Here is a 20,012-nt window from a genome sequence, read left to right as displayed (position 1 = left end):
ACAGTTCTCAAGATATAGAGCGGACACGATCTTTACCATAGGACATGGGGTTGTCAACTTAAACCAAAGTTTTTGACCTTGACCTTTGACCTAGGAAGTTGTACATACATTATGACACACCCTCTGGTGTTGGTTTATATACATGTCAAGTATAAACTTTGAAATCATTCCAGTTCTCTAGATATAGAGCAGACACAATTTGTTACAGACGGAAGGACGGACAGATGGACGGACAGATTGATCACTATAGGGCGTCTGCCATTCGGTGAGGCCCTAATAATTTTCAACTATTTATTTTCTAATTGTTCTAAGGTAGAAAAATAATAAGTAATAATCTTATATGTATTTGCATTCAATTTGTTTTAGATTTAACCTTTTTTACAAAAATAAACATAAATTTAAGGAGTATATTGTGAAAGGTGACAAAAAGGTGAAGTAATTAAATTTTTTGTGAAACAACTTTGAAATACACAAATTATTTTTGACCTAAAGCTAAGGTAATTGGTGTTAATTAACAGTGTGTTTGACACCAAAGCTGTCAAATAAAGCCATGCACTGAAATGGGTCACTTAATTTGAGTGTACACAGCTAGTTGAACTTCTTGTAAAGGAAGAATTACGAATTTGCCGGTATTTCAAAGGAAATCAGTCTGAAGGCTAAAGAATCCGGGTGAAAACGGGGTGAAAAAATATTTAAATGGGTTTCAAAATTTATATTGAAAATATACACACTGCAGTTATTCATAGATAAATAAAATAAAGTTAGAGAACGGAAACTAAAAATTCAGCAATTTTTATGTTTATAAAGGGACATAACTCAAGAATGGTAAAAGTGTTCTCACCAAATTTTGTACTTAATCTGTATTATGTAGTAATAAGCATTGTGTATAAGTTTCATAACATTTGGTTGAGGCAAACTAAAGTTCGAAAACGGAAACAAAAAATTTGTACTTGATCTTAGTTTTGTGGTAATGAATATTGTGTATAGGTTTCATAATGTTTGGTTGGGGCAAACTTAAGTTACAGAATGGAAACTAAAAATTTTGCAATCTTTCGATTTACAAAGGGGCATAACTCAATAATGGTTAAAGTGACACTACCCAAATTCAACTTGATCTGTGTTTTATCAGTGGAAGTAAAAATTAAACATTGCTTTGTATAAAGCATTGATTGTAGTTGATTCAACTATAATCATGGACAAAGGAATATAACTCCAATTTCAAAAATTAATTGATATTTAGAAAAAAATAAAAATTTTGCAATTTTTCCATTTATAAAGGGGTATAACTCTAGAACAGTAAAAGTGACGCCACCAACATTCAAACTTGATCTGTGTTTTACTAAAAATTTTGCATTTTTTCCATTTATAAAGGGCATAACTGGAGAATGGTTAAAGTGACCCCACCAAAATTCAAACTTGATCTTTATTTTGTGGTAATAAGCATTGTGTATATGTTTCATAAAATTTGGTTGAGGCAAACTTAAGTTAGAGAACGGAAACTAAAAATTTTGCAATTTTTCCATTTATAAAGTGGCATAACTCTAGGACGGTTAAAGTGACGACACCAAAATTCAAACTTGATCTGTGTTTTGTGGTAATAAGCATTGTGTATAAGTTTCATAACATTTGGTTGAAGCAAACTCAAGTAAGAGAACGGAAACTAAAATTTTTGTAATTTTTCCATTTATATAAAGGGGCATAACTCTAGAACGGTTAGAGTGATGCTACCAAAATTCAAACTTGATCTGTATTTATTGGTAATAAGCATTGTTATAAGTTTCATAAAATTTGGTTGAAGCAAACTTAAGTTAGAGAACGGAAACTAAAAATTTTCCATTTCCATTTATAAAGGGGCATAACTCTAGAACGGTTAAAGTGACGCCACCAAAATTCAAACTTGATCTCAGTTTTGTGGTAATTAGCATTGTTTATGAGTTTCATAACATTTGGTTAAGGCAAACTCAAGTTAGAGAACAGAAACCAATTTTTGGACGCACGGACGGACGTACGTACGTACGTACTTACAGACGGACAAGGGTAAAACTTATAAAAATATATATTGTACCCTTACATCTAATCACAGCGCTTCTAAGTTGATTTCCTTCACCTGCCTTGGGTACACAAAAGGCCAACCTAAAGCCGGGAAGATGTAATACTACTTTTTTCTCTATATCTGTATACCCAATCCCCATCCTCCTATATCTGTATACCCCATCTATACCCTCCTATATATGTATACCCAATCCACACCCTTCTTTATCTGTATACCCCATCCACACACTCCTATATCTGTATTACCCATCCACTCTTTCCTATATCAGTATTCCCCATCCACACCCTCCTATATCAGTATATCCAATCCACATCCTCCTGTATCTGTATTACCCCTCCACACCCTTCTCAACCTCTATACCCCATCCACACCCTCCTATATGTGTATACCCGATCCACATCTTCCTATAGGTGTATACCCTATCCATCCCCTCCTATATCTGTATTACCCCTCCACACCCTACTCAACCTCTATACCCCGTCCACACCCTCCTATATGTGTATACCCGATCCACACCTTCCTATAGGTGTATACCCTATCCATCCCCTCCTATATCTGTATTACCCCTCCACACCCTACTCAACCTCTATACCCCGTCCACACCCTCCTATATGTGTATACCCGATCCACACCTTCCTATAGGTGTATACCCTATCCATCCCCTCCTATATCTGTATTACCCCTCCACACCCTTCTCAACCTCTATACCCCATCCACACCCTCCTATATGTGTATACCCCATCCACACCTTCCTATTCCTGTATATTCCATTCACACTCTCCTATATGTGTATACCCCATCCACACCCTCCTATATGTCTATACCCCATCCACACCCTTCTATATGTGTATACCCCATCTACCCCTCCTATATCTGTATTACCCCTTCACACCCTCCTAAACCTCTATACCCCATCCACACCCTCCTATATGTGTATACCCCATCCACACCATCCTATATGTGTATACCCCATCCTCACCCTCCTGTATGTGTATACCCCATATACACCCTCCTATATCTGTATACCCTATCCACACCCTCCTATGTCTGTATCCACACCCTCCATAAAACTTTTTCATATCTTAAGTTAAATTTAAAGGATAAGATGACTTTTGACTATTGCCTTGAAAAAGAATCAATTTGACCAACCATATCTCATACATCATTTTAGTGATTCATTACTTAATAGTTGAACACTGGGTATATACTATAAAATATTACCCGACGTGTTGTAACCAAGGGACTGGCACCTCCTTGTTCTACTAGACATCTTGTGATCTGTAGACGTCCACTCACAGCAGCAATATGTAAAGCTGTGTATCCTTCATCCTATAATATAACCAAATAACATGTAAATATTATGGACAATACTTTGTTATCAATATCAATAATATACAACATATCCTACAACTGACATTAAAACTGGTCTGATAAACTGGACAATGTTGTGTAATAAATATAAACAAAATATATATCACATGAATCAGTGGTCAAAACTGAATAAAATGACCAGTCACACTTGTATTTATATTCTATATAAACAATAAATAAACATGTTTTGTTGTGAAATGTCAAAACTTCCATTAAACCTGATATCTTAAAAAAAAAATTTTTTTCAAGAAATGTGTAAAATAATTATATCAATGGATTCAGTAGAACAAAACAAGCAAAATGAGACCCCACTTTATATGATTCTTACACATATTTATTCATTAAAACTGTCTAATTAACAACAGGATTTAGTGTAGATTCAGTGTAATCATTCATTTTAATAAAATAATTTTTTTAAAGAAACATGAAAAGGAGTAATATTTTCTGATTCAGAACAATAGTACGAGTAAAATGAGACCCCACTTGATATAATTATTACAAATATTTGTTCATTAAAACTGTCTGATTAACAACATGATTTTGTGTTGATTAATAGTAATGTGATCAGACTAAGTAGATAACATACTGATGTTGTGGTGTCGATCTTACATCCTGTATCAATGAGAAGTCTACAGACCTCCAGGTGTCCTCTCCAGGCAGCCAACATTAATGCTGTCCATCCACCACCCTGGAATAATACAACTGACATCAAAACTTGTCTGATAAACTGGACAATGTTGTGTAATAAATATAAACAAAATATATATCACATGAATCAGTGGTCAAAACTGAATAAAATGACCAGTCACACTTGTATTTATATTCTATATAAACAATAAATAAACATGTTTTGTTGTGAAATGTCAAAACTTCCATTAAACCTGATATCTTAAAAAAAAAATTTTTTCAAGAAATGTGTAAAATAATTATATCAATGGATTCAGTAGAACAAAACAAGCAAAATGAGACCCCACTTTATATGATTCTTACACATATTTATTCATTAAAACTGTCTTATTAACATCAGGATTCAGTGTAGATACAGTATAATTATTCATTTTAATAAAATATTTTTTTTAAAGAAACATGAAAAGGAGATATATTTTCTGATTCAGAACAATAATATGAGTAAAATGAGACCCCACTTGATATAATTATTACAAATATTTGTTCATTAAACCTGTCTAATTAACAACATGATTTTGTGTTGATTAATAGTAATGTGATCAGACTAAGTAGATAACATACATGTGTGGCATCGATCTTACATCCTGTATCAATGAGAAGTCTACAGACCTCCAGGTGTCCTTCCTCGGCAGCCCACATTAATGCTGTCACTCCACTACCCTGGAATAATACAACTGACATCAAAACTTGTCTGATAAACTGGACAATGTTGTGTAATAAATATAAACAAAATATATATCACATGAATCAGTGGTCAAAACTGAATAAAATGACCAGTCACACTTGTATTTATATTGTACATAAACAATAAATAAACATGTTTTGTTGTGAAATGTCAAAACTTCCATTAAACCTAATATCTTAAAAAAAAAATTTTTTTTCAAGAAATGTGTAAAATAATTATATCAATGGATTCAGTAGAACAAAACAAGTAAAATGAGACCCCACTTTATATGATTCTTACACATATTTGTTCATTAAAACTGTCTAATTAACATCAGGATTTAGTGTAGATTCAGTATAATCCTTCATTTTAATAAAATAATTTTTTTAAAGAAACATGAAAAAAGTTATATTTTCTGATTCAGAACAATAATATGAGTAAAATGAGACCCCACTTGATATAATTATTACAAATATTTGTTCATTAAAACTGTCTGATTAACAACATGATTTAGTGTAGATTAATAGTAATGTGATCAGACTAAGTAGATAACATACTGTTGTGGTGTCGATCTTACATCCTGTATCAATGAGAAGTCTACAGACCTCCAGGTGTCCTCCCATGGCAGCCAACATTAATGCTGTCCATCCTAACTCCTGGAATAATACAACTGACATCAAAACTTGTCTGATAAACTGGACAATGTTGTGTAATAAATATAAACAAAATATATATCACATGAATCAGTGGTCAAAACTGAATAAAATGACCAGTCACACTTAGATTTATATTCTATATAAACAATAAATAAACACGTTTTGTTGTGAAATGTCAAAACTTCCATTAAACCTGATATCTTAAAAAATTTTTTTTTTTTCAAGAAATGTGTAAAATAATTATATCAATGGATTCAGTAGAACAAAACAAGCAAAATGAGACCCCACTTTATATGATTCTTACACATATTTGTTCATTAAAACTGTCTAATTAACAACAGGATTTAGTGTAGATTCAGTTGAATAATTCATTTACAAAAAATAATTTTTTTAAAGAAACATGAAAAGGAGTAATATTTTCTGATTCAGAACAATAATATGAGTAAAATGAGACCCCACTTGATATATTTATTACAAATATTTGTTCATTAAAACTGTCTGATTAACAACATGATTTAGTGTAGATTCAGTATAATCATGATAACAGGTATGTTTCACATTCAGTGTTGTACTTTGATTACAATGTTTCCAATTCAGTGATGTACTTTGATAACAGGTATGTTTCACATTCAGTGTTATGTTTGATAATAGGTATGTTTCACATTCAGTGTTATGTTTGATAATAGGTATGTCTCACATTCAGTGTTATGTTTGATAATAGGTATGTTTCACATTCAGTGTTGTGTTTGATAATAAGTATGTTTCACATTCAGTGTTGTGTTTGATAAAAGGTATGTGTCACATTCAGTGATGTGTTTGATAATAGGTATGTTTCACATTCAGTGTTGTGTTTGATAATAGGTATGTTTCACATTCAGTGTTGTGTTTGACAACATGCATGTTTCACATTCAGTGATGTGCTTTGATAATAGGTATGTTTCACATTCAGTGTTGTGTTTGATAATAGGTATGTTTCACATTCAGTGATGTGTTTGATAATAGGTATGTTTCACATTCAGTGTTGTGTTTGATAATAGGTATGTTTCACATTCAGTGTTGTGTTTGACAACATGCATGTTTCACATTCAGTGATGTGCTTTGATAATAGGTATGTTTCACATTCAGTGTTGTGTTTGATAATAGGTATGTTTCACATTCAGTGATGTGTTTGATAATAGGTATGTTTCACATTCAGTGTTGTGCTTTGATAATAGGTATGTTTCACATTCAGTGTTATGTTTGATAATAGGTATGTTTCACATTCAGTGATGTGTTTGATAATAGGTATGTTTCACATTCAGTGTTGTGCTTTGATAATAGGTATGTTTCACATTCAGTGTTATGTTTGATAATAGGTATGTTTCACATTCAGTGTTGTGTTTGATAATAGGTATGTTTCACATTCAGTGATGTGCTTTGATAATAGGTATGTTTCATATTCAGTGATGTGTTTGATAACAGGTATGTTTCACATTCAGTGTTATGTTTGATAATAGGTATGTTTCACATTCAGTGTTGTGTTTGATAACAGGTATGTTTCACATTCAGTGTTGTGTTTGATAATAGGTATGTTTCACATTCAGTGTTGTGTTTGATAATAGGTATGTTTCACATTCAGTGTTGTGTTTGATAACATGCATGTTTCACATTCAGTGATGTGTTTGATAACAGGTATGTTTCACATTCAGTGTTGTGTTTGATAATAGGTATGTTTCACATTCAGTGTTGTGTTTGATAACAGGTATGTTTCACCTTCAGTGTTGTGTTTGATAATAGGTATGCTTCACATTCAGTGTTGTGTTTGATAATAGGTATGTTTCACATTCAGTGTTGTGTTTGATAATAGGTATGTTTCACATTCAGTGTTATGTTTGATAATAGGTATGTTTCACATTCAGTGTTGTGTTTGATAATAGGTATGTTTCACATTCAGTGTTGTGTTTGATAATAAGTATGTTTCACATTCAGTGTTGTGTTTGATAACAGGTATGTTTCACATTCAGTGTTGTCTTTGATAACAGGTATGTTTCACATTCAGTGTTGTATTTGATTACAGTGTCTCACATTCAGTGTTGTGTTTGATAACATTCATGTTTCACATTCAGTGTTGTGTTTGATAATAGGTATGTTTCACATTCAGTGTTGTGTTTGATAATAGGTATGTTTCATATTCAGTGATGTGCTTTGATAATAGGTATGTTTCACATTCAGTGTTATGTTTGATAATAGGTATGTTTCACATTCAGTGTTGTGTTTGATAATAGGTATGTTTCACATTCAGTGTTGTGTTTGATAATAGGTATGTTTCACATTCAGTGTTGTGTTTGATAATAGGTATGTTTCACATTCAGTGTTGTGTTTGATAACATGCATGTTTCACATTCAGTGTTGTGCTTTGAGAATAGGTATGTTTCACATTCAGTGTTGTGTTTGATAATAGGTATGTTTCACATTCAGTATTGTGTTTGATAATAGGCATGTTTCACATTCAGTTTTATGTTTGATAATAGGTATGTTTCACATTCAGTGTTGTGTTTGATAATAGGCATGTTTCACATTCAGTGTTGTGTTTGATTACAGTGTCTCACATTCAGTGTTGTGTTTGATAACATGCATGTTTCATATTCAGTGTTGTATTTGATAATAGGTATGTTTCACATTCAGTGTTGTGTTTTGATAATAGGTATGTTTCACATTCAGTGTTGTGTTTGATAATAGGTATGTTTCACATTCAGTGTTGTGTTTGATAATAGGCATGTTTCACATTCAGTGTTGTGTTTGATTACAGTGTCTCACATTCAGTGTTGTGTTTGATAACATGCATGTTTCATATTCAGTGTTGTATTTGATAATAGGTATGTTTCACATTCAGTGTTGTGTTTTGATAATAGGTATGTTTCACATTCAGTGTTGTGTTTGATAATAGGTATGTTTCACATTCATTGTTGTGTTTGATAACATGTATGTTTCACATTCAGTGTTGTGTTTGATAATAGGTATGTTTCACATTCAGTGTTGTGTTTGATTACAGTGTTTCACATTCAGTGTTGTGTTTGATTACAGTGTTTCACATTCAGTGTTGTGTTTGATAATAGGTATGTTTCACATTCAATGTTGTGCTTTGATTATAGGTATGTTTCACATTCAGTGTTGTGTTTGATAATAGGTATGTTTCACATTCAGTGTTGTGTTTGATAATAGATATGTTTCACATTCAGTGTTGTGTTTGATTACAGTGTTTCACATTCAGTGTTATGTTTGATAACAGGTATGTTTTACATTCAGTGTTGTGTTTGATAACAGGTATGTTTCACATTCAGTGTTATGTTTGATAACATTCATGTTTCACATTCAGTGTTGTGTTTGATAATAGGTATGTTTCACATTCAGTGTTGTGCTTTGATAATAGGTATGTTTCACATTCATTGTTGTGTTTGATAACATGTATGTTTCACATTCAGTGTTGTGTTTGATAATAGGTATGTTTCACATTCAGTGTTGTGTTTGATTACAGTGTTTCACATTCAGTGTTGTGTTTGATTACAGTGTTTCACATTCAGTGTTGTGTTTGATAATAGGTATGTTTCACATTCAATGTTGTGCTTTGATTATAGGTATGTTTCACATTCAGTGTTGTGTTTGATAATAGGTATGTTTCACATTCAGTGTTGTGTTTGATAATAGATATGTTTCACATTCAGTGTTGTGTTTGATTACAGTGTTTCACATTCAGTGTTATGTTTGATAACAGGTATGTTTTACATTCAGTGTTGTGTTTGATAACAGGTATGTTTCACATTCAGTGTTATGTTTGATAACATTCATGTTTCACATTCAGTGTTGTGTTTGATAATAGGTATGTTTCACATTCAGTGTTGTGCTTTGATAATAGGTATGTTTCACATTCAGTGTTATGTTTGATAATAGGTATGTTTCACATTCAGTGTTATGTTTGATAATAGGTATGTTTCACATTCAGTGTTTTGTTTGATAATAGGTATGTTTCACATTTAGTGATGTGTTTGATTGCAGGCATGTTTCGCTTTGTTTACAGGTATGTCTCACATATTCACTTTTAGTGATGTGCTTTGATTACAGGTATGTTTCAAATTCCCCAATGAGCTCTGATTACAGGTAGGTTTTTCATTAAGTGTTGTACTTTGATTGCAGGTAGCTTTCACATTCACTGTTGTATTTTGATCACAGGTCGGATTTACATTGAGTGATATGTACAACTTTGTAGTTGTGTGTTTTATACTTTTTATGTACAACCTTGTAGTTGTGTGTTTTATACTTTTTATGTACAACCTTGTAGTTGTGTGTTTTATACTTTATATCTACAACCTGCTATGTTTTTAAGTGACTTGACTTGTATTTTTGTACTGTAATAATTGGTTATTTTGAAATGTCTTATAGTTGTGTTTTTTATTCTTTTATGCATTTTCTTACTGTCATGTTTTGAAGTGACTTATAGTTATGTGTTTTATTCTGTTTCTGTTCTTACTGTCATGTTAAAGTGACTTATAGTTATGTGTTTTATTCTGATTCTGTTCTAACTGTCATGTTAAAGTGACTTATAGTTATGTGTTTTATTCTGTTTCTGTTCTTACTGTCATGTTTAAGTGACTTATATTTATGTGTTTTATTCTGTTTATGTTCCTACTGTCATGTTTTGTAGTGACTTAAAGTTATGTGTTTTATTCTGTTTATGTTCTTACTGTCATGTTTTGTAGTGACTTAAAGTTATGTGTTTTATTCTGTTTATGTTCCTACTGTCATGTTAAAGTGACTAACAGTTGTGTGTTTTATTCTGTTTATGTTCTTACTGTCATGTTTAAGTGACTTATAGTTATGTGTTTTATTCTGTTTCTGTTCTTACTGTCATGTTTAAGTGACTTATAGTTATGTGTTTTATTCTGTTTATGTTCTTACTGTCATGTTAAAGTGACTTATATTTATGTGTTTTATTCTGTTTCTGTTCCTACTGTCATGTTTAAGTGACTTATAGTTATGTGTTTTATTCTGTTTCTGTTCTTACTGTCATGTTAAAGTGACTTATATTTATGTGTTTTATTCTGTTTCTGTTCCTACTGTCATGTTTAAGTGACTTATAGTTATGTGTTTTATTCTGTTTATGTTCTTATTGTCATGTTTAAGTGACTTATATTTATGTGTTTTATTCTGTCTATGTTCCTACTGTCATGTTAAAGTGACTTATAGTTATGTGTTTTATTCTGTTTCTGTTCCTACTGTCATGTTAAAGTGACTTATAGTTATGTGTTTTATTCTGTTTCTGTTCTTACTGTCATGTTTAAGTGACTTATAGTTATGTGTTTTATTCTGTTTCTGTTCTTACTGTCATGTTTAAGTGACTTATATTTATGTGTTTTATTCTGTTTATGTTCTTACTGTCATGTTAAAGTGACTTATATTTATGTGTTTTATTCTGTTTCTGTTCTTACTGTCATGTTAAAGTGACTTATATTTATGTGTTTTATTCTGTTTCTGTTCCTACTGTCATGTTTAAGTGACTTATAGTTATGTGTTTTATTCTGTTTATGTTCTTATTGTCATGTTAAAGTGACTTATAGTTATGTGTTTTATTCTGTTTATGTTCTTATTGTCATGTTTAAGTGACTTATAGTTATGTGTTTTATTCTGTTTCTGTTCTTACTGTCATGTTTTGAAGTGACTTATAGTTATGTGTTTTATTCTGTTTCTGTTCTTACTGTCATGTTAAAGTGACTTATAGTTATGTGTTTTATTCTGTTTCTGTTCTTACTGTCATGTTTAAGTGACTTATGTTTATGTGTTTTATTCTGTTCATGTTCCTACTGTCATGTTTTGTAGTGACTTATAGTTATGTGTTTTATTCTGCTAATGTTCTTACTGTCATGTTTTGAAGTGACTAACAGTTGTGTATTTTATTCTGTTTATGTTCTTACTGTCATGTTTTGTAGTGACTTATAGTTATGTGTTTTATTCTGTTTCTGTTCTTACTGTCATGTTAAAGTGACTTATAGTTATGTGTTTTATTCTGTTTATGTTCCTACTGTCATGTTTAAGTGACTTATAGTTATGTGTTTTATTCTGTTTATGTTCTTACTGTCATGTTTAAGTGACTAACAGTTGTGTGTTTTATTCTGTTTATGTTCTTACTGTCATGTTTTAGTGACTTATAGTTATGTGTTTTATTCTGTTTATGTTCTTATTGTCATGTTAAAGTGACTTATAGTTATGTGTTTTATTCTGTTTCTGTTCCTACTGTCATGTTTAAGTGACTTATAGTTATGTGTTTTATTCTGTTTATGTTCTTACTGTCATGTTTAAGTGACTTATAGTTATGTGTTTTATTCTGTTTATGTTCTTACTGTCATGTTTTAGTGACTTATAGTTATGTGTTTTATTCTGTTTCTGTTCTTACTGTCATGTTAAAGTGACTTATAGTTATGTGTTTTATTCTGTTTCTGTTCTTACTGTCATGTTTAAGTGACTTATATTTATGTGTTTTATTCTGTTTATGTTCCTACTGTCATGTTTTGTAGTGACTTATAGTTATGTGTTTTATTCTGCTAATGTTCTTACTGTCATGTTTAAGTGACTTGTAGTTATGTGTTTTATTCTGTTTCTGTTCTTACTGTCATGTTAAAGTGACTTATATTTATGTGTTTTATTCTGTTTCTGTTCTTATTGTCATGTTAAAGTGACTTATAGTTATGTGTTTTATTCTGTTTCTGTTCTTACTGTCATGTTTAAGTGACTTATAGTTATGTGTTTTATTCTGTTTCTGTTCTTACTGTCATGTTTAAGTGACTTATAGTTATGTGTTTTATTCTGTTTATGTTCCTACTGTCATGTTTTGTAGTGACTTATAGTTATGTGTTTTATTCTGCTAATGTTCTTACTGTCATGTTTTGAAGTGACTAACAGTTGTGTATTTTATTCTGTTTATGTTCTTACTGTCATGTTTTGAAGTGACTAACAGTTGTGTATTTTATTCTGTTTATGTTCTTACTGTCATGTTTTGAAGTGACTAACAGTTGTGTATTTTATTCTGTTTATGTTCTTACTGTCATGTTTTGAAGTGACTAACAGTTGTGTATTTTGTTCTGTTTATGTTCTTACTGTCATGTTTTGAAGTGACTAACAGTTGTGTATTTTATTCTGTTTATGTTCTGACTGTTATTTTATGAAGTGACTAACAGTTGTGTATTTTATTCTGTTTATGTTCTTACTGTCATGTTTTGAAGTGACTAACAGTTGTGTATTTTATTCTGTTTATGTTCTTACTGTCATGTTTTGAAGTGACTAACAGTTGTGTATTTTGTTCTGTTTATGTTCTTACTGTCATGTTTTGAAGTGACTAACAGTTGTGTATTTTATTCTGTTTATGTTCTGACTGTTATGTTATGAAGTGACTAACAGTTGTGTGTTTTATTCTGTTTATGTTCTTACTGTCATGTTTTGAAGTGACTTGCAGTTGTGATTTGTACTGTATTAATCTGCTGTATTGTTAACCAGCAAGGTTAAAGTTATTTAAAGTAAGTGTTTTATACTGTTTATGTTCAACTGTCAGGTTTTGAAGTAACATGCAATTGTATTTCATTTTATTACAATTTGCTGTATTTTGAAGTAACATGTAGTTATGTGATTTATATTGCTCAAGTAAGATCTACTATGTTCTGAAGTTATCTGTAGTTGTGTGTTTTTTTTTTACTGTACATAATTAATTTGCTCTAGTTCTAATTTGGATGTTACTACTGTACCTAATGAGACTGTTTTACCTACCGATTGATATTCAATGTCTGCTTTATTCTCTAGGCATATTTTCATATCGTTTACATTTCCAGTCTGAGCATCTGCAAGAAGTTTCTGTAAGTAAAACATAGATTTTACATTTAATAGATTGTAATGAAAAATAAATGAAACAACTGTTAAATAAAGCAATAATTATTTATTCTCCTGCATGACAAATAACTATATAAATCGGGGGTATCCTCACTTCAAATAACATTCAGGCAGAGAGGATATGTACCAATTATCAGTTTGCCTGCATATTGACATTGTTAAGAATCAGCTGTGATTCACAATATGATGCCCTCACAGATGCAAAGTGTTATTTTAACATACACAAAGTTGAGCATGGGAGCACATAGGTCTATGGTTCACTGTAGGAGGAGTTATCTGGAAACGCTATGCGCCTCTTAAATATGCAAATATATACTCCAAAAATGATAAAGTTCAACTATCTCCCAAAAGAGCAAATATTAATCAAAATCTAAACCCTGACGACATGCACACCTTCAATATATGTTCAAACAGCCAGCAAAGTAAAATCTTCCTAGCATTCAAACTGTAGGAGAAGTTATCTGGAATAACTATACTATATACCCATAATGGGACGGAAGGACAGACAGGGGTAAAACAATATGCCCCCAGCTTTCAGTTGATGGGGCATAAAAAAAACTTTTGGATAACAATGGTGCGTTGTGTCAATTTACACTTTATACCATAAAATATATGTTTTTTTTCAACTTACGAACTTAACAAATGCAAGAGGAGAGAACTTCTGTATTTTTTATTTATTAAAAATTGTCCAATATTTTCTCTAACAACTCAATAGGGTTATGTATTTGACATTGTAAACAAGCATTCTGAAGGTACTAGATATAGAATAAACCTTAAGAGAGTGTATACACTTATATTTAAAAAACATTCGATACATTTCTGAAAAATAAAAAAAACCTAAAACACTAAACTGCCACTAAATTATGCATGATAATCAGCTCCAAGTTACTGACACCATGACCTCAGAGGATTTCTGGCAAGTTACTAATGATTTATAAAAAATAAATGGGGAATGTGTCCATGGGAAACAGATGATGCCCCCGCTTGCATATAACGTTATAAAGGGCCATAACTCAAGAACTGTAAAAGTGACACTACCCAAATTTGAACTTGATCTGAGTTTTGTGGTAATAAGAATTTTTTATAAGTTTCATAACATTTAGTTGAGGTAAACTTAAATTAGAGAACAGAAACGAAAAATTCAGCAATTCTTCCATTTTTAAAAGGGCATAACTCTAGAACAGTAGATTGATTGATGGTTGGTTGCTTAACGTCCACTAGAACAGTAGAAGTGATGCCACCAAAATTCAACCTTTATCTGTGTTTTGTGGTAATTAGCATTGTGCATAAGTTTCATAACATTTGGTTGAGGCAAACTAAAGTTGGAGAATAGAAACAAATATTTCAGCAATTTTGAGATTTGTTAAGGGGCATAACTCTAGAACAGTAAAAGTGATGCCAACAAAATTCAAACTTAATCTGTGTATTGTGGTAATTAGCATTGTGCATAACATTTGGTTGAGGCAAACTAAAGTTAGAGAACATAAACTAATATTTCAGCAATTTTTCCATTGGAAAGGGGCATAACTTTTAGAACGGTAAAAGTGACACCACCAAAATTCAAACTTGATCTGTGTTTTGTGGTAATAAATATTGTGGATAAGTTTTATAACATTTGCATGATTTGGTTGAGGTAAACTCGTTAGAGAACGGAAACAAAAAAATCAGCAATTTTTTCATTTGTAAAGGAGCATAACTCTAGAATGGTAAAAGTGACCCCACCAAAATTCATACTCGATCTGTGTTTTGGGGTAATAAGCATTGTGGATAAGTTTCATATCATTTGGTTGAGGCAAACTAAAGTTAGAGAACGGTAACCAATTTTGGGACGTACGGACGGGCGTACGGACATACAGACGGACAAGGGTAAAACTTAATGCCCCCTCCGCTATGGCGGGGGCATAAAAATAAAAAATTCGTAAGGGTTCCGCGGAACCCAGTGTCTCGCCTACTTTTTGCTGTTAATCATAGGCTCAGCAAAAATGAGGAAAAAAATTAATAAAAATATTCCTCTCTATACTATCTTTTGATTGTAAGTAGCTTCTGTCCAAGTTTGGTAAAAATCCAGGATAGTTTATGAATCTAATAAATGTTTTAAAAACTTAAACTGCAGACTGTATGTAATGTCAACTGGAAGAAAAACTAAGTCCATTTATAAGTAAAATACGGAAAAAATGGAACAAAATTTCCTTCTAGATACTAGCTTTTAATCATAAACAAGCTTCTGTCTAAGTTTGGTACAAATCCAGGATAGTTTAAGAAAGTTTTTAAAATTTTAAAAACTTTAACCACAGAGTGAATGTAATGTTAACTGGCAGAAAAACTAAGTCCATTTATAAGTAAAATACGGAAAAAATGGAATTTTTTTTTTACAAAATTTTCTTCTAGATACTAGCTTTTAATCATAAACAAGCTTCTGTCCAAGTTTGGTACAAATCCAGGATAGTTTAAGAAAGTTGTTAAAATTTTAAAAACTTTAACCACAGAGTGAATGTAATGTTAACTGGCAGAAAAACTAAGTCCATTTATAAGTAAAATACGGAAAAAATGGATTTTTTTTTTTACAAAATTTACTTCTGGATACTATCTTATGATCATAAACAAGCTTCTTTCCAAGTTTGGTAGAAATCCAGGATAGTTTAAGAAAGTTATTAAAATTTCAAAAACTTTAACCACAGAGTGAATGTAATGTTTCCTGGCAGAAAAACTAAGTCCATTTATAAGTAAAATACGGAAAAAATGGAATTTTTTTTTACAAAATTTACTTTTGAATATTATCTTATGATCATAAACAAGCTTCTGTCCAAGTTTGGTAGAAATCCAGGATAGTTTAAGAAAGTTATTAAAATTTCAAAAACTTTAACCACAGAGTGAATATTTGTGGACGCCGCCGACGACGACGACGACGCCGACGACGACGCCGACGGAATGTAGGATCGCTATGTCTCGCTTTTTCGACAAAAGTCGAAGGCTCGACAAAAAGGCAAGAAATTTCATGCAGTTTATGCCTATCTTTGCTATGAGTTGTTGTTAGCAACACCTTAGTCAAATGTTTGTAGTACATTTTCTTTGTCCCAATCTTTGTTGTGTTTGTTTTATCTTTGATCTTGTAATATCTTTTTTTGTAGGTCACGTAGAATTCTACTAGTTTGTATCTCAAATCATCACATACAAGTATTTTTGGTAAGAAAATGGAAATAAAAGGTCACATGACAATTGGACTTAAAAGTAAATCTTACCTTATTCCAATATTCCATTATATCCTAAAAATAGAAAAAAAAATATTTTAAATATATACTGTTTAGTTATCATTGAGTTATAATTGTTAATGCCAATTGAAAATACATGATCATTATGGACTTGAAAATTACTGACCTAATATTTTCAGATATTAATCTAATCCAAAAACATGTAATACTAGCATCTAAAAGACTATCTTAACTTTTCTGCACTATTTGAAATTTGTGTCGCTCACCTGGTGAAAATATCGCTAGTTTGCTCACTACGATTTGTATATGCACATACTAGTTACTCTTTGTGTTGCTGATAATTTTTGCAATTTACATATCTAACCTAGGTCCTATAGGTTTTTAGATAACAGCCAAAACTGCAAACAATGAGTACACACGCTGAAATGTCTCGCCTTCTTTACTGACCATTTATGTTGATATTCCTTAATATAAAGTTTTACTACAAGTATCACATGAACTTAATATGATCAAAGAAAATGAGGTCAAGGTTTGATAAACCAAGCCAGAAATACATGTACATCTTACAATCATTCCATACACCAAATATAGTTGATCTTTTGCTAGTAGTATACAAGACAGACCAAATCATTAAAATTTTATATTGACAAATGAACCATGAAAATTAGGTAAAGGACAGATGAACCCTGTCAGACAGACATATACACCTTACAATCATTCCATGGATCACAGTGTTCTCCCCAGGATTTTTGGATAGCACCAGGGTAACGCGTGTTGACTTCTTGGTGAAATATTTCATGCAATCAGTTGTGTCGCGTCGCGTCTCTTAGCTCTAGTTACTGTAGTCTCTTGTATTGTTTTAACACTGTGGTACTGTGTTATGTAGACATTGATTCAGAAAATTATTGGTAAAAAAGAAGTAAATAAAAAACCAGTTTATATACTTTAATATTTTATTAAAATAAATAAATTACGATTCATAATAAAATATTCATCTGAATTTAAAGTAATTAAATCTTTTATAAAATCCAAAATCAATAAAAATAAAATATCATTCAAAAGAAAACAAAAATGTTCAATTTAAAAAACTTTCTAGTTTCTAGAAAAAAAGTTGTTTTATGTGAAAGGGTTCCTGTCATAAGAAGATATAAAATTAACAAGAACAATTGCAAATATTGTTTTATTATTTGAACCAGTTTCTATCTTAGATTTTAATAAAAAGAAAATTTTCATAAAATTTAGAACATTTTGCCGTAGATTTCATGTAATTATTAACCTTTCTTGTCTTTGGTGATAATCAAACATAGATACAGACTTAATACTGCCCTACAATCTAAATCTTTATTTGTCATGAACCATTTAAAAAGAATTCCTAAATCTATAAATTTATCTTTGGTCTATTGATCTATAAGTAACCATATTCAATGTCAACAACTAAGTCTCCCTATTTTCCCGCCTAAATGACAGGTAGTAGATATAAATAGATTTAACATGTGCTTATGGATAAAATTTGCAAGATTACTTCTGTTATTCATTATTTATGGATATAGATATCCAGTTTGAAGGTACAGTCATGCATTTTATTTATAAAATATAATAGATTGCAATCATCAAATGTAGTTGACCTATTGCATATAGTATTTAAGGAAAAAACTAAACCAGGAAAACATCATAATGACCAATGAACCATGAAAAAGATGTCAAGTTGAGATGAAACCTGCAAGAAAGGTTTTCCTGTTTGAATTGTTTTACACTAGTAATTTTTGGGTCTTTATAGCTTGCTGTTCAGTGTGAGCCAAGGCTCCATGTTGAAGGCCGTACTTTGACCTATAATGGTTTACTTTTTACACATTGTGCCTGGGATGGAGAGTTGTCTCATTTGTACTCATATCACATCTTCTTATATCTATATAGTATATACACTTTAAAATCATTCCATACACCAAATATAGTTGACCCATTGCTTATAGTTTAAGAAAAACAACCAAAACAAAAAACTTAACATTGAGAAATGAGCCATGAAAATGAGGTCAAGGTCAAATAAAACCTGCCAGACTAACTTGTACATAATAAAATATTTCCATACATCATATATAGTCGACCTATTGCATACAGTACTAGAAAAACAGACCAAAACAAAACAACTTGACTATATCCACTGAACCATGAAAATGAGGTCAGTCAGATGACACCTGGCAGTTGGGCATGTACAACTTACAATCATTCCATACACCAAATATAGTAGACCTATTGCTTATATGTTTACTTCTGAGATATGGACTTGACAACAAAAACTTGTTCACTGATCTGTGAAATGAGGTCAAGGTCAAGTGAAAACTATCTGACAGGCATGATGACCTTGCAAGGCACGCACATACCAAATATAGTTATCCTATTACTCATAATAAGAGAGAAATTAACAATACAAAAAAACTTTGAATTTTTTTTCAAGTAGTCACTGAACCATGAAAATGAGGTCAAGGAAAATGGACATGTCATATCATATGACAGACGGAAACTTCATAACATAAAACATCTATATACAGAGTATGAAACATCCAAGTATTCTAGCTTCTGAAATATTTAGCTATTTAGTAGTTAGTTAGCGCCGCCATCGCCGCTGGATCACTATCCCTGTCGAGCTTTCTGCTATAAAATGGTGATACATGTATGCTCGCTTAGTTGATCTTCAAAATTTTAAAATCCTTGAGCATCTTTAGGCTCGTCAGTTTTGAAAATGAGTCTAGATAGTTTTCATGACTTCATGACTCATTGACTGCCTTATTGAGAACCCTGTCTCCAATCTTTCATTCATACAGCTCATTTTTTAGTTAACAACTCTATTTTTATATACAATTTATATTGTAATGATTGCAATGTTTATTAGTTTTTTACTCTAACATGCAATTAATTTTGTAAATAGGTCATGTTATTTTTGTTGAACAGTTGCTCAATGAAAAATGTTTATCCTGTTAAAAAGGAATTAAAAGCACTGGTGTAATGCAACCTACTAGAATGAACCAGCTAGCTCTTGATTATCTCCCCTTTTATAATTTTAACAATTACATGTACATTGTAGTTCATTTAATAAACTGGGGTATTTACCACTCAACCTTGTTATACTGTGACATACCAGTATCCTTATAATACAAAAAAAAAACTCAGCTATTTTCTTGAAAAGTTAAATTTCTTAATCTAATATTTATAATCAATTATTATAAATATTAATCAAAGCATAGTCGATGTTGTGATCCAGCCATATTGGATTTGAATACCAATAAAATGCTCCGCAGGGCGCAGCTTGATACGACCGCAGAGGTCGAACCCTGAACAGTTTGGGCAAGTATGGACACAACATTCAAGCTTGATACAGCTTTGCATTTGGATTGTGATTAAATATTTGACACAGCATAGGTTTCTGACACAGAATGAATGTGGTCTAAGAACTTAAAAATTTTAAATTG

The 20,012-nt window shown here is 31.3% G+C and overlaps 1 protein-coding gene across 1 annotated transcript; it reads right to left on the bottom strand.

Moving 5' to 3' along the window:
- Positions 1-3,235: 3,235 nt before the first annotated feature.
- LOC127731908 (fibronectin type 3 and ankyrin repeat domains protein 1-like) lies at positions 3,236-16,622 on the bottom strand. The gene is made up of 6 exons (XM_052240753.1): positions 16,579-16,622; positions 13,220-13,303; positions 5,333-5,431; positions 4,673-4,771; positions 4,011-4,112; positions 3,236-3,382 (listed from the first exon to the last, which is right to left on the bottom strand). Exons 1-6 carry the CDS (start codon positions 16,594-16,596, stop codon positions 3,236-3,238), a joined length of 549 nt encoding a protein of 182 aa, XP_052096713.1. The 5' UTR covers positions 16,597-16,622.
- Positions 16,623-20,012: the final 3,390 nt, after the last annotated feature.

This window comes from Mytilus californianus, unplaced genomic scaffold (genome assembly GCF_021869535.1).
Source record: "Mytilus californianus isolate M0D057914Y unplaced genomic scaffold, xbMytCali1.0.p SCAF_21, whole genome shotgun sequence".
Taxonomy (NCBI): Eukaryota; Metazoa; Mollusca; class Bivalvia; order Mytilida; family Mytilidae; genus Mytilus; species Mytilus californianus.
This window is presented reverse-complemented; position numbering and strand designations above follow the sequence as displayed.